Raw genomic sequence first — 14,668 nt, 5'->3', positions numbered from 1 at the left:
GGAAGTAGGGGATGGTGTTTTTTTAGATGATATGGGGAAATATTTGTTTGATGATAGCGTAGAACATATCTCTATTGATAGCCTAATTACTCTGGATGTCAGGGATGCTGCAGCTAATATGGTTACTATCTTGCTTGACAGTCCTGATATGAACTGTGGACCCCGATCCCGAGGACGAATGGGCGAGGGACACGAGATCCCACGCCGATCCTCTAAGATCTCCACAATGTGAATGAGAGCTCTACCAAGGAACTCTCGAAATGATGCCACTCACAGCATGGGTGGCGATATAAATGAGATACCTCTCGATTCAAGGACCAGCCCGGAACCAAGATGTACCTATAACAAAGAAGAGTCGCCATCCAAGGAAGTAGGCCCTGGATCCCATGAAATACTCTGTTGCAACGGATAACCAGAGATACAAAAGTCCGTGCCTGATGACGAATGGGGAAGGTATTAAGCGCCCCCAATTCGCCCAAGTGCAAGCACCTAGTCTCTTATGCCATTTTTAATTAATTTTGAAGAGTTTTGGGCTAAAATCATGTGACATGGGAACGAGCACCCCCGAAGAAACGTCTATCTAAGCATGCATGACTCGGGGATGGGCAAAAGAAAATAAACATCCAAATCCTAACCCACCGCATCTACTCCTAACCCATCACATCTAGGAAAGCAATAACATCCGCATGCACAGCTACAGCTAAGCAAGTAATAGCAGATATGATAAGCAGAGAAGCAGTAAATATCTACAGCTAAGCATGTGAAACTAAACGCACAAGGAATAAGCAAGCTGCAAATAAACACACAAGGAACCAAAGACAAACACACGATAAGCTAAAAGATGCGAGGAAAGAAATGAATCGATAAATCAACGGTACATGAGGACCGAGAATGCCAGGGAAAATAAAAGGGAGCGTACGATAGGCTCAGGGAGCGATTCTAATGAATCAAGCTCAGCAATCCTGATCCGCTGAAGATCGGATAAGTCTCACGATCGTCATAGCCTATCGTTGGGCTCAGCGAGGACAATCCCTGCGAAGGGGCCACGCTACGTCGTCGCCCGTCCCAAAACCTGATAAAACGTCGGAAAACCGATAAAACCGGAAAACCACGATTAAAATCGGAAATGAAAATGGAAAGAAGGCTTCGAGTGACCTGGCAATCACCATCCTTGCCCATTTTGGTTTTTGTATTTTTGAGAAAAGATTGAAAGATATTTTTTTGATGCTGAAATGATTTTTTTGAAGGGTTTAAATGATTTTATTGAAAAGTTTGACTGAACTTGGGATGAAGATCCCAAGCTGCCTACGTACCCTGTGGAAAGGGATCAAGCCAACGTAGTTCGAAACAGCTTTTTGAAAAACGCTTTTGAGTGTCTTTTTTTTGGATTTTTGTTATTTGATTTTTATATATTTTTATCCCTTTTGATCTAAAGGGGGTTTTGGCTCAAGAGGTTGCCGTCCGTCATCGCCTAAACCCGATGATGCGTCCCCAAAATCGATGGAATCCCGAAATGCAAGGAGAATCCCAAGGAACGCGAAGAGAGTAGACCCGAAGAAGGAGAAAATAGAACCCTTGAACCTTATGAGGAGCAAAGGCCTCAAAGAATGAGGAATCCCCACAACCCATCTTGTCTCTCATTGTTGAGATTGCATCCTATCATTATCAAAATTCAAAAGGAAAAATTTGATAACCTAATCACTATAGAGAAAACAAGATGGTTCTGTGCAATTATTCAAATCTGGTAAGGTTAATATCAATAAATAGCGGCTGATATCCGCACTACAACACTCTAACAATGGCATTACATGCTATGTTACATACATGTCTGATTGAATATTTCAGTGAAATACTACTCATGTGAAATGGCCATTAAAGGTTGATCATGGAAGAGCAAAACAGTAGAGTAGTGCTGCTACCTTCGAAATATGGTAGTGTGAATATCAACCCTTATAATTGTCCCAGGAAAATGATATTACCACTACCTTGTTCCTATAACTGCACAGATTCACTTTGTCTTTTATCGCTATTACAATTCCCAACTAGAGACTACAAGAAAAAATAATGAGAACAGATAAGCCTAATTGAGCTTGTGCAGTTATTAAGCATGGTTGAACTAATATCCATAACTGAGAGATAGGAAATCACCTGGATGGAGCATGAACAATGACGATTGCCGTATCAATGGAGCCAAGAAGACGGTCGGACGGTGATAGTGACGACAATGGCGAAAGATGGTGGCCGATGAAGCTGCTGCAAATCTCCTTCTATTCCTAGAGATCAAGCCACCAAGGCCTTCAAATATAAAACCTACCTTAATCTCCCTTCAAACCCCACCTCACAAACCCAATTTGGGCATGAGACCAAAATAGATGGAGGTAGCTGCTGCTAGAGTCTGCAAATTGGGGTTAGTATATGGTGAGGGAGAAAAGGAGAAAAGAAGAGGGATCGGTTTGGATTCTCAAGCGAGGATGAGGTGGGTTTGGGTTGCAAACGAAGAGGGTTTTCTTCTTTTTTCTTTTTTTTTTCTTCTTTTGCAGACAAACGAACATGAGTTGGGTTCGCAGGGAGTAGAGATCGATGGTGGCTGATGGGAATAAGATGGAGATGATGGGTTTAAAGGGATGATGGTGGCAGGGTTTGGGGCAAAATAGGGTAGGAGTTGGTTCGGTCAGATTCCGACAAGCTTGCTGGAATCAATGGAGATGGGGTGAAATCGATGTGGGTTTGATGATGGTTGTATGGAGGAGAAGAGATGGGAGTTGGGCGTGAGTGGCTGAAATGGAGGTGCAGAGTGGTGGTGGCTGTTTTGATGGATTCGGGTTTTTTGAGAAGTGGGTTTAGGGTTGTAAGAAAAAAAGAAAAAAAAAAGCTGAAGGTGGAGGTGGTGGTAGAGACGATGGGGGTGGAAGAGGTGGGTTGCAGAGGATGGAAATGGAGATGGGTTTTGGGTTTCGGGTTTGAGGATGGTGGCTGGTGGTGGTGCGGTGGAGATGGTGGGGGATGGTGTCGGCTGGAGGAGTAGTGGCCGGAGAAGATGGGGGATTGAAGTTTGGATCTAGGGTTGGGGTTAATGAGATGAGTCAGAGATGGTTCTTGATGGTGATGGCGATGGTCTTGAGCTCGCCGGATTCCGGCAAGGTTGCCGGAATTAATGGCAAAGGGAAAAAATAAAAATAAAATGGTCGGATGTGGAAATGAAGGTGGGATGGGGTGAAGATGGTGGTTTGGGGAAGAGAATGGATGAGAGTTTGGTGGTGGTTGTGCTAATTTGGGTGGAGAAGGAGGCCGGAGAAGATGGCCGCCTAGCTCTCTGCTTTTCTCCCTCTCTCTTCTCTACTACCCCTTTCTCTTCCTTTTTTTTTTTTAGAAAAAAAAATCTCCTCCTCTCCTCGTTACCCACGAGATTTTCTATTTTTATAGCTAGGGTTAAAACCCTCTTCTAATCTCAGCCATCCATTTCCTTCCTTTCTTGATCCTATGGCCTTTGATTCCTTATCCCTCTTGCCCTAATTCTATCCTAGAAACCCTAGAAACCTAGAGTGTCTAGTTGATCTAAGCCCTACACCTCATCTCCTTAATCCCATGGCCCATGCCTGTTGCTTGCAAAGGAAGAAATGCCCATTTTACTAAATACCCCAAGGAAAAGGCAATTTTACCCTCTTGCCACTATACCCTATTTGGCTTTTCTTCTCTTAAAGGGAATGGTATATTATTCCCTCTCTCTTCTCCAAGCAACCCCAAGCTACCTAATTCACTCCCCTCCTGCTTAACATGGAAAAGTGATTTAACACACGCATGCTTTGATAAATGCACTCCTAGGGATATTAGCAGCCTCTTAGGGATTTTGCACTGCAGTGGGTGGGTACCATTTTGAGTTTTCTCTGCACTTAGGGCCCACCTCTCTCGGGAATTCTGGGATTCTGGGATTCGGCTTCGGAATTTCATTCGAGAATTTATTCGATTTCAGAGATTTATTCGATTTTGGGGAAAATGGTCCGGTCAAAATGGGGTGTCTACAATGCCCCTCTTTGGTAGAGGGTGCTTGTCGCACGAATGCCAAAGCTGAAGAGGCAACACATTTTGATCGGCCCGAGATTTCAAATGAAAAAAATACAAAAGGGATTTGATTTTTTCTATTTTTTTTATATTGAATGGCGATTTGGACTTTGAACAACCAGGCAGAACCCACACGCACTGAAAATCAGGCTGGAATAATCAGGCGGAACCTTCACGCTCTGAAAATAGAATTTTTAGTTAGGCGGGACTTTCGCGTACTAACGGGAGATTTGGATAGGTGGAACCTTCACACGCTAACCACAGGGAAGCTTTGTTATGCGGAACCCTCACGCAGTAACAAGCAAGAAAAAATTGTTATGTGGAACCCTCACACAGTAACAAAAAAAGGGGGAATTTTAATTAGGCGGAACCCTCACGCACTAATCAAAAGGGAAAGCTTTGTTATGCGGAACCCTCACGCAGTAACAAGCAATGAAAATTTGTTATGTGGAGCCCTCACACAGTAACAAAAAGGAGAATTTAATTAGGCGGAACCCTCACCCACTAATCAAAAGGGAAAACTTTGTTATGCGGAACCCTCACGCAGTAACAAGCAATGAAAATTTCTTATGTGGAACCCTCACACGGTAACAAAAGGTGGATTTTAATTAGGCGGAACCCTCACGCACTAATTAAAAAGGAAAGCTTTGTCATGCGGAACCCTCACGCAGTAACAAGCAATGAAAATTTGTTATGTGGAACCATCACACAATAACAAAAGGGAAAACTTTGTTATGCGGAACCCTCACGCAGTAACAAGCGATGGAAATTTGTTATGTGGACCCTCACACAGTAACAAAAGGTGAACTTTAATAAGGCGGAACCCTCACGCACTAATCAAAGGGAAAAACTTTGTTATGCGGAACCCTCACGCAGTAACAAGCAATGGAAATTTGATCGAGGAGTAAAACTCTTATGAAAAGATTGATACTCTCCTGCTTTTGATTGATTGATTGATTTGAATTGATTGATTTGGATTGATGGATTTGGATTGATTTCTTTGGAGATTACTTTGTCTCTCCAAAGAAGCGGGAACTTTTTTTTTTATGCTTGCTTGATTGATTGATTTGGATCATATTGATCCCCTTGAGAATTGCTTTGTCTCTTGCCGAGAAAATGGGAGTGCGAGTTCCTTGCTGAGGACCGGACTCTCATGATTTGCTGGGATTTTGGATATTGACCATTTTTTAAAGAATTGGATTTTGCTGGGGATTGAATGCTTTGAGCAGCTGCCAGCGGACTCTCTGGGAAGCAGATGCTAGACTCCATTGGGGACTAGCTCTGATGATGAGCTGACTATAGAGTAAGCTTAGCTGGGGAATGTGGAGGTTTGACTCGAGATATGCTCGAGCTTCTCTCATCTCAACTTGCTGGAGACATTAGTTTATTCTAATTGTCCTTGTGGATTTGACAGCTTTTATGACTTGGCGTGATTTGCCAAGTCATAAAAGATGCCCCTAGTTATTTCATACTTCCATGACTAGAGTCTTAATAAAGCAATACAAATGCAGGGAAACAAATATTTCATTTCATGAATATTGGATTTACAAAGCTCTGTGTGTAGAGGAAACATGAGAACCATAAGATCAATTCTGCCTGAAAGGTCTCTTTCAAATCTGCCAGCTAACAAAATTTCAATAGGCCTGATAGCCTGCCACTCTTCTGAACCTTGTTCTGATTTATTCCGTCTTCCGAAGAAGCAACTTCTTGCTTTGGCGCTTGTCACCCCCAGCTCTGGGAAAGGTACAGACCATACAAGACCTTGGAGATTTTGACTTGACATGCGACAGACTTCGACAAGTGACACGTAAAAGACATTGACAAGCACAGGACTTGGGTTTCAAGAAAGACTCAACTTGCTTCTTGACCTGACAAATATTTTAAATTGGTGAAGGTTAACCACTCTTAGAGTGACTCGAATACCATGCTTAAAAGTGATTCATTCCCTGTTCGGTATTACCGTCATGGTCATTAAATCCCTTTGATTGCTTAGTCTTAAATGCCCCTAATTCAGAGGAATATCAAAGTAAGTCATGCTGGCACTATTCAGACTTTGATGATGCCGTTATTGGGTTACAAGTCTTGTGTGCCTCCAGTTGTTTAGCTTCTTTAGAAGTCACTGCCACTGACCAGATTGTCATTTTTAAGTTTTCAATCTGGCGGACCGTTTGCCTTAATTTTTGCCTGAATTGCTCTTGCGAGTTTTCAATCCAGCAGCCTCACACCTTGATTTTTGCCAAAGTCGCCCTTTCGGGTTTTCAACTTAGTAGGTGAATGACCCTAACTTTTGCTTAGATCGCCATGCGGGTTCTCAATCTAACAGGCCTTCAGACTCCTTTTTTTTTTTTTTTTTACTTTTTTTCTTAGCCACAAACATTTGCCTATTACACCAAAAGGACTTTTTAGGTAGGTTAGGGTTTGAAGGGATGGAATTTTGATAAGTTTTCCAAGGTTTCGACCGAATCCGGACTAGCCAGACTGCCTACGTACCCCCAAAGGATGAGGATCAGGTCGAGCGTAGTTCAAGGCACAAATGCCCCTAGTTTATGGGTTATGAAAATAGAATGGTTTTGATTTTGTGTAAGCTCAAAAGGGTTTTGCAAAGGATTCTTTTGATATGTTAAGTAAGGATTTTTAGTTTGAAGCTCTGGTCGGCCAAGGAAGGCCTTCTGGTGCCTTAAGCATAGTATTTCTTGAGTTGGTCAAGGTTTGTTGGCTCTGTTAGCTTTTCTCCATTTTCATCGAGGAGTCTGATGGCTTTTCCAGGCAGGACTTCGTCAACAATGTATGGACCTGACCATTTCGGCTTGAATTTACCCCTGGGATCATAAACCGGTGCTCGGAAGGATTTCAGAACAAGATCTCCTTTCTTGAGGTCTCGAACTCGAACCTTCTTGTTGAAGGCTCTCTCGATGCGGCGTTGATACCCCTGAACATGGTACAATGCTTTCAGCCTCTTTTCGTCAATCATTTGTAACTCTTGATATCTGGCTTGAGCCCAAACAAATTCTTGCAACCCAGCTTCCATCATCACTCTCAGGGATGGAATTCGCAGTTCGACAGGCAAGACAGCTTCCATTCCGTACACCAGAGAATACGGAGTTGCACCTGTAAAGGACCTGATCGACGTCCTATAGGCCCACAAAGCATACGGGAGTTTGCTCGACCAATCTTTGTAAGTCTCGGTCATCTTGCTAATGTTTTTGTTAGCAGCGTCAACAGCTCCGTTCGTTTGAGGTCTATAGGGCGAAGACTTATGATGCTTGATCTTAAACTCTTCACACAGATGCGCCACCTCCTTCTTGAAATGGGACCCATTGTCTGAAATTAGCTCATGTGGTACTCCATATCTGCAAATAGTATTCGCTTTGATGAATCTTGCAACAGAAGCCGAGGTCAATGACGCATACGAAGCAGCTTCTATCCATTTTGTGAAGTAATCAATGGCAACCAAGATATACTCATGCCCACTAGAAGACTTCGGACTTATCTTCCCAATAATGTCTATTCCCCATACCGAGAACGGCCACGGTGAAGTGAGAGAATGCAACTGAGAAGGCGGCACACGGATGAGATTGGCATAGACCTGACATTTGTGACATTTCTTCACATAGGCGTAGCAATCGGCTTCCATTGTCGACCAGTAATATCCAAGTCTGAGAATCTTTCTTGACAACATCTTTCCATTCATATGCGGCCCACATACTCCTTCATGTGTCTGCTCTATGAGTTCAACTGCTTGATCCTCATCTATACACAAAAGTTGGATTCCATCGAACGACCTTCTGTACAACTCTTCACCACAGATGACAAAGTTAGAGGCCAATTTCTGAAGAGACCTTCGCTCTTTTCCTGAAGCTTCCGGCGGATGTCCTTTGCCTAAGATGAGGTTTTTGATATCTGTGTACCAAGGCTTGCCATCTGAACACCTCGCTGCTATTTCAATAGCGTTAACATGCGACGGGGCCCATTGAAGCCGTACTTCTAATGGTTGAACCTCCATTGCTGCAGAAATATCGAGCATTGAAGCCAGAATAGCTAATGCATCCGCAAAATGATTCTTTGTTCGAGATAGGTGAGTGAATGTGATATTTCTGAATTTTCTGACCAGAGACTCTAGGTACGTATTATACGGGATCAACTTATCATCTCTTGTTTTCCAGTTTCCGTTGGTTTGACAGAATATCAGAATTGAGTCCCCGAATACATCTAGGTCCCGAATGTGCAAGGCCATGGCTGCTTCCAAACCTGCAATACATGCCTTGTATTCTGCCATATTGTTTGTGCACTTGAACTGAAGTTTGATGGATATAGGGATATACTCTTTTCTTGGTGATACCAACACCGCCCCTACACCTTGGCCTCGATTGTTGACTGCTCCATCAAAGTACATCAACCACTTTGTGTCTGGAACTTCATCTTTCACAGTCATTATCTCCTCATCTGGAAACTCTGCTTTCAAAAAATCATTATTTTATGCTGGTGAATCGGCTAACTGTTCAGCTATCACTCACCCCTTAATTGACTTCTGAGTGACATAAGTGATATCGAACTCAGACAATAACAACAACCACCTGGCGGTTCTTCCGGTGAGAGCTGGCTTCTCGAACAAGTATTTCAATGGGTCCATCCGTGAGAGTAGAAGAACCCTATTCGATAACAAGTAATGCCTCAGTTTCTGAGTAGCCCAAACCAGAGCTAGACAAGTCTTCTCAAGAATGGTGTATTTCTGCTCGTACTCCAACATTTTCTTGCTGACGTAGTAAATGGCTCTTTCTCGCTTCGACTCTGGGTCTTGCTGCGCTAACATACACCCCATCGCTGTGTCAGTAACAGACAAGTACAGCAACATCGGTTGTCCTGGTATGATTGGTGACAACACTGGTAGTAAAGCCAAACACTGCTTGATTTTCTCGAAAGCTTCTTGACACTCTTCGTTCCATTTCTTTGAAGCATTCTTCTTTAAGAGCTTGAAAATCGGCTCACAAGTGGTTGTCAACTGTGCAATGAACCTTCTCAAGTACTGGACTTTGCCTAAGAACCCACGGATCTGTTTCTCAGTCTTTGGCGGCGTCATTTCTTGGATAGCTTTGATTTTCTGCGGATCTACTTCAATCCCTCTCTGGCTGACCAAGAATCCCAGCAGTTTTCCTGACGTAACCCCAAATACACACTTATTCGGGTTGAGACGGAGCTTGAACTTTTGAATTCGCTGGAAGAACTTTCTCAATGCCCCTACGTGCTCTTCCCTGGTCTTCGCTTTAACGATCATGTCATCAACATATACTTCGACCTCTTTGTGTATCATGTCATGCAGTAAAGTGGTAGCAGCCCTCTGATATGTTGCTCCAGCATTTTCGAGTCCAAATGGCATAACTCTGTAACAATATGTCCCCCATTGAGTGATGAAGGCCGTCTTGATCATGTCCTCAGGAGCCATCTTGATCTGGTTGTATCCCGAGAATCCATCCATAAATGAAAGGAGAGCATGGCATGCTGTGTTGTCCACCAAGATGTCAATGTGTGGCAAAGGGAAATCATCTTTCGGACTTGCTTTGTTCAGATCTCTGAAATCCACACACATTCTGACTTTTCTGTCCTTTTTGGGCACCGGTACTATGTTGGCTAGCCATTCAGGGTATTCAACAACTTGTATAAAGCCAACATCCAATTGTTTCTGCACTTCATCTCTGACTAGCAAGTCCCATTTTGGTTTCATTTTTCGAAGTTTTTGCTTTTTCGGCCTGGCACCCGGGATTAGGGGAAGTCTATGTTGAACAATGTCTTCACTTAATCCCGGCATGTCATCATAGGACCAAGCAAAAACTTCTTTGAATTCCTTTAATAGGGCAATTAATTCCGCACGCTCTTCGGGAGTTAATGTTTTGCCAATTCGAATTTCTCGAATTAGGGTTTCATCACCAATATTGATGGTCTCGATTTCCTCTTCGAATGGTTTTGCTCGATGCTGCTCCTCCTGCCTAATCATGTGTTTGATTTCATGGGGAGTTTCGTCGGCATCCTCATTAGAGGGGGAGTCTTAATTATTATTATTATCAATTTGATCAGATAAAGAAGCAGAAATTGAAGTAGAGACAGGCGAATAAAAAGAAGAGTCTTTTATTTCATTCAAAGAAATCGAAGTTACATCTATTGACGCACCTTCAATGGGCTCAGTATTGAAATCTTTAAAGATCTTTACAGACTCATCAGACTGGACTATCGTATGAACAGACTCGACAGACTCAGTAGACTCAACGGAAGATGCAACGGACTCTGCATCGGACTGAACAACGGCATCGGGAAACTCCTCATCAACCGGCTCGATCACAACTGTACCTGCATCAAAAGAAACATCAGATATAGCAAACTCTATTTTTGACTTGGAAATGGACATATAGCTAGAGACAACGGACTCTTTGATAGAAACAGGACTGTACTGGATGACGACTTGGGGTATGACCTAGGAACTCCAGTTCGTGAGGGGTCCCTTGGCTGGGGTGATAAGGCTTTCAGGATCAAGGATCAGCGCATCTCCTCCGATCATGGCTACAATCGGTAACTCAACCTGGAACAGGGAATTCAGAAGACACGGCTCAAGGATATCAGCCCAATCAACCTCTGGTTAGATCTCATGAATCTGCAAACTCGGGTACTCATCTGGCAGCTCCATATCGAAAAATATCTCAAACCCTGGCAGCTCTTGCCCTGTTAACTCATCAACCTACGGCTCTGCGAACCCACAGAATGCAAAGTCATCTCCCTCTCTGCGGTACTTACCATTTCTGATCAGACTAAACAGTTTCATCAGCAGCTCTAGACCCTGGCATTGGAGCTCGGACCATTTCCGCATGTAATTCCTCATTTCTCTAATCTCATCACGAGAAGGTTCATATCCGAGTCCGAACAACCCTTCATTCTTTCTCATTACAGGCCATTCGACTATCCCCTGATGATTGCGACCCAGACCTGCACCGGGAAGGTACCCTTGTCTACGCATCATCTTTTCAACCTGGGGATTAGTGCTGGTGAGGAACAAAATCTCTTCATTCTTTGCTTTTTCAAATGATATGGCCGTGACTTCTACAGAGAACCCGGTCAGACTAACATCACCTTTCTTTTCTGAGGTACCCTCCTGCGAAATTTGGCCTACCTCTAAATCAGGACCACCCTTGACTGTTATCACCCTGTTGTTTCTGATGAACTTCAGTTTCTGGTGCAGTGAAGATGGGATAACTCCAACCTTATGGAGCCAAGGTCAGCCAAGCAAGAGAAGGAAGGACGCTTTGATATCGAGCACTTGGAACTCTACTTCAAAGATTTCTCCTCCTATCAGAATTTCGGTTGCTAGCGTTCCAATAACATCGCGTCTGGTACCGTCATACGCCAAAATTCCTTGTTCAGAAGGGATGAAGTCATTCGGCCCAAATCCCAGGACAGCAGCAGTAGCTAACGGACATACGTTCAGCGCGGACCCGTTGTCAACTAATACATCTGGAACCTTCTTACCGTTACAGACAACAGTGATCTTCAGTGGACGCGTATGATTATGACCCTCAGATGTCAGATCTTCATCAGTGAAAGAAAGAGTCTTGGACACCCTGGCCATCGCTACCAAACCAACAAGTTCATCAGATGTAATATCTACAGATACCTGTCCAGCATTCAACTCTCTTAGTACAACTTGACGGTGCTTTGGGGAAGCCATGAGCAAACCCCAAATTGAAATATTAGCCTGAGTCTTTTTAAGTTGACGTAAAAGATTCTCATCCTCTTCTTCGCAACTCGGCTTGTTCTGCTTCTGCACTTCTGCGGCCCTTACGACTTCAGCTGGGTTCTCAGCTCTTAACTCGGCGGGTTTGAAAATTCGCCCACCTCGAGTAACATGGCGGACTTTGTCACATTGATCGTTCAGAAACTCAAATTCATCGTCATCAAAGCTCAGAACATACGGAACCACATCTTGAACTTCCTCTTCATCACATTGAAGGATGTAGGGACCAGTAGAAGACTCAGCATAATCATCTTCATCTCCACCAAGCACATAAGGCTTCTCTTCCTCTACTTCTTCAATTTCCTCGCCAAATGCTAAGACAGTCGGTGAATCGGAAGTGATAGCACAAATCAAGGAAGCAGGGTCAAGAATAGGCTCTTCAGTAAAAACTGCCCCAACTGTAGGTGGAGGGCGCGCAGCATGAGCTGGTAATGGATTCCGGGTAGTGTTTGGCATAAATACAGCAACTTTTTTCGCTTCTATCATATCCTAAATTTTATGCCTCAAGGCCATGCAGTTATCTGTTAGGTGCCCTGTTCCTTGATGATATGCACAATGCTGATCTTCACGCCAATATCTGGGGAGAATAGGCGGTGGAGGTCTCGGTTCTAAGAGAGTGATCTTTTTGTCTCTTAGTAACTTCTTGAGAGCGACAGATAAAGGGTAAGGTAGCGGGTCAAAATGTCTTGGTGCTTTCCTCGCTGGCTGCTCTGTCTCTGCTACAACTCTTCTCATAGGGCGCGCAGCAACCACATTGTTAACTTCAGGCTTGGAAGCTACCATTGGTTTCTTTCCATTCCTTGGATCAAAAGATGACTTTGCCAGAGAACCCTTCAACAACGCATCTTCAGTTATGGTTCCTATCTTGATCAAGTGATTGAAATCAGAGTAATACTGTGTCGCCATGAAGTGGTAGTATTGCGGAGACAAATTCTTGACCACAATTTTGATCTGATCTTCTTCAGAAGGGCGGCTAGTCATCTGGGCAGCTTTTCTCCTCCATCTTCTTACAAAAGAGGTAAACGTTTCCTGGGGTCCTTGCTTGATCGCTTTCAGATCCCTCTTTGTAACCTCTATCCCTTCTTCCATCAAAAATTGCTCAACGAACTTGTTAGCAATTTCGTATAAAGTTCCGAGTTCTTCGGGTTTCAGATGAAGGAACCACTTCTTAGCTACTCCTGTTAGAGACATCGGAAACACTTTAGCGATCTGCTCTGGAGACAGCCCATACCCTTCTAAATTTGAAATGAACGACCTCAGATGACTCCACGGGCACCCCGTCCCATCATATTTATCAAAGTCTGGCATTCTGAATTTTGGAGGAAGGGTGACACCAGGGAAAAGGGAAAAATCAGACATATTGACCTTCTTTGGGCCCTTAACTTGCATGCTTTCAACTTGTTGGGTCAACTTTTCAACTCTATCAACCAATTCCTTCTCTATGCCTGGCTTAGCTGATTGCGGAAGACAATTCTCTTCTATATATTGCTCATCATAGAAATCATCTTCAGGGGAAATGACAGACCGATTAAAGCCTGGAATCACATTAGTAGGATTTTGGACGATAGGTGCTTTCGAGGTAGTGGCTTTCTCGCTCTTCAACTGAGTAACCTCTTCCTTAGGGAAGATACCTCTCTTGTAAGGTTCCTCATCATGTCTCTCATTTCAGCCAGCATCTCATTTGACTCGGCCATTTGGTTAAGACTAGGGGAGAAAAGTGGAAATAAAGCTGGTGGGAGAGGTGAAGAATATCTATGACTTAGCCTCGACGTAGAAGATTGCCGGGACCAAGTAGGCTGTGAAATGGTAACTTTTTTCGAAGCAATGGCTATTGCTTAACTCAGACTCCTGAAATGGAAGTAAGAACACTAATTTAAATTAAGATAATCAGAAAGAATGTTATGCACAAATTGAAACAAGAGGTAATACAAACACATCTCTCCTCTGGGTAAGAACCAGCAGTACAACAATTGTAAGAAGGGTCATGACGGCCCATCAAACCTAAACGGATAACCATCACACTTAGGGTGTTTCAGATAAAAATCCGAGAGCATAACGGCCTTACAAAAGGATCATGGCATAGTAAACTCATGGTTTATCACTAACAGTAAAGCATAGGGCCATACTCATAAGGTTTTAAGTAAAATCCGGCAGCATGACGGCCCCATAGAAGGATCATGGTAAGGTAAGCTCATGGTTCATCAATAACCCTAAGGAAGTCACACTCAATATATTCTGGGTAAAATCCGGCAGCATAACGACTGTACAAAGAGATGTGGTAAGGTAAGTACATGGTTTAGCAACAAGCCTAAAAAGATGATGACCACACTCAGGACATTTAGAGAAAATCTGGCAGCATGACAGCTGTACTAGGAGATATGGTACTGTAAGCACATGGTTTATCAATAACCCTAAAGGATAATGGTTACGCTTAAGGTTTTTGGAGAAAATCCGGCAGCATAACGACTGTACAAGGAGAGTCTCGGCAACCAAGCATAAAGAATATGCCGACAAGGTCAAGATGAAACAGGGCTCTCAGCAATAACACACTCTGGTAGTGATAATGGCAAAGTAGACTCATAATTGGCATGCAGAGCGATCTGATCAAGATCGATCAAAGGATCAAGCTCAGGGAAGATAGATCATGGCTATAAAGATAATGATGTGAAACCAATGATCTGAGCATAATCCAAAAGACGGGTGAATGGGAAAAATGGATTAGATTAGGAAAGAAAACCTAACTATGAAGCAGGCCCTAATCTAGTAATAAATATATATACATATATATATATATACATCCTAACCAACGAAGATAATGAGAAAGAGAGAAGGAGG

At 43.3% G+C, this 14,668-nt stretch overlaps 3 protein-coding genes across 3 annotated transcripts; all 3 read right to left on the bottom strand.

Moving 5' to 3' along the window:
• Positions 1–1,992: 1,992 nt before the first annotated feature.
• On the bottom strand, positions 1,993–8,335 carry LOC143888975 (uncharacterized). Its single transcript, XM_077393352.1, has 3 exons — positions 7,470–8,335; positions 6,893–7,190; positions 1,993–2,049 (listed from the first exon to the last, which is right to left on the bottom strand). The coding sequence occupies exons 1-3, from the start codon at positions 8,333–8,335 to the stop codon at positions 1,993–1,995; spliced, it is 1,221 nt and encodes a 406-aa protein (XP_077249467.1).
• Positions 8,336–8,569: 234 nt separating this feature from the next.
• On the bottom strand, positions 8,570–12,319 carry LOC143888974 (uncharacterized). Its single transcript, XM_077393351.1, has 5 exons — positions 11,360–12,319; positions 10,840–11,272; positions 10,222–10,398; positions 9,347–9,555; positions 8,570–9,181 (listed from the first exon to the last, which is right to left on the bottom strand). The coding sequence occupies exons 1-5, from the start codon at positions 12,317–12,319 to the stop codon at positions 8,570–8,572; spliced, it is 2,391 nt and encodes a 796-aa protein (XP_077249466.1).
• Positions 12,320–12,322: 3 nt separating this feature from the next.
• Positions 12,323–13,192, bottom strand: LOC143888973 (uncharacterized). The gene has a single exon (XM_077393350.1). It carries the CDS (start codon positions 13,190–13,192, stop codon positions 12,323–12,325), a length of 870 nt encoding a protein of 289 aa, XP_077249465.1.
• Between the last annotated feature and the right edge of the window lie 1,476 nt (positions 13,193–14,668).

This window comes from Tasmannia lanceolata, unplaced genomic scaffold (genome assembly GCF_043159265.1).
Source record: "Tasmannia lanceolata isolate RefF3 unplaced genomic scaffold, GAP_Taslan_0.1 ptg000012l, whole genome shotgun sequence".
Taxonomy (NCBI): domain Eukaryota; kingdom Viridiplantae; phylum Streptophyta; class Magnoliopsida; order Canellales; family Winteraceae; genus Tasmannia; species Tasmannia lanceolata.
This window is presented reverse-complemented; position numbering and strand designations above follow the sequence as displayed.

Coding starts and splice junctions, on each gene's coding strand:
- LOC143888975 (XM_077393352.1), bottom strand. CDS start 8,335: ATGGCAGAATACAAGGCATGTATTGCAGGTTTGGAAGCAGCCATGGCC. Junction 7,191..7,469: donor AAATGGATAGAAGCTGCTTC/GTATGCGTCATT, acceptor GTGGGCCTATAG/GACGTCGATCAGGTCCTTTA. Junction 2,050..6,892: donor TGAAATCCTTCCGAGCACCG/GTTTATGATCCC, acceptor TTTTTCTTGTAG/TCTCTAGTTGGGAATTGTAA.
- LOC143888974 (XM_077393351.1), bottom strand. CDS start 12,319: ATGATAGAAGCGAAAAAAGTTGCTGTATTTATGCCAAACACTACCCGG. Junction 9,556..10,221: donor CAATACTGAGCCCATTGAAG/GTGCGTCAATAG, acceptor TGGACAACACAG/CATGCCATGCTCTCCTTTCA. Junction 9,182..9,346: donor TGATACACAAAGAGGTCGAA/GTATATGTTGAT, acceptor TTGGTCAGCCAG/AGAGGGATTGAAGTAGATCC.
- LOC143888973 (XM_077393350.1), bottom strand. CDS start 13,192: ATGTCTGATTTTTCCCTTTTCCCTGGTGTCACCCTTCCTCCAAAATTC.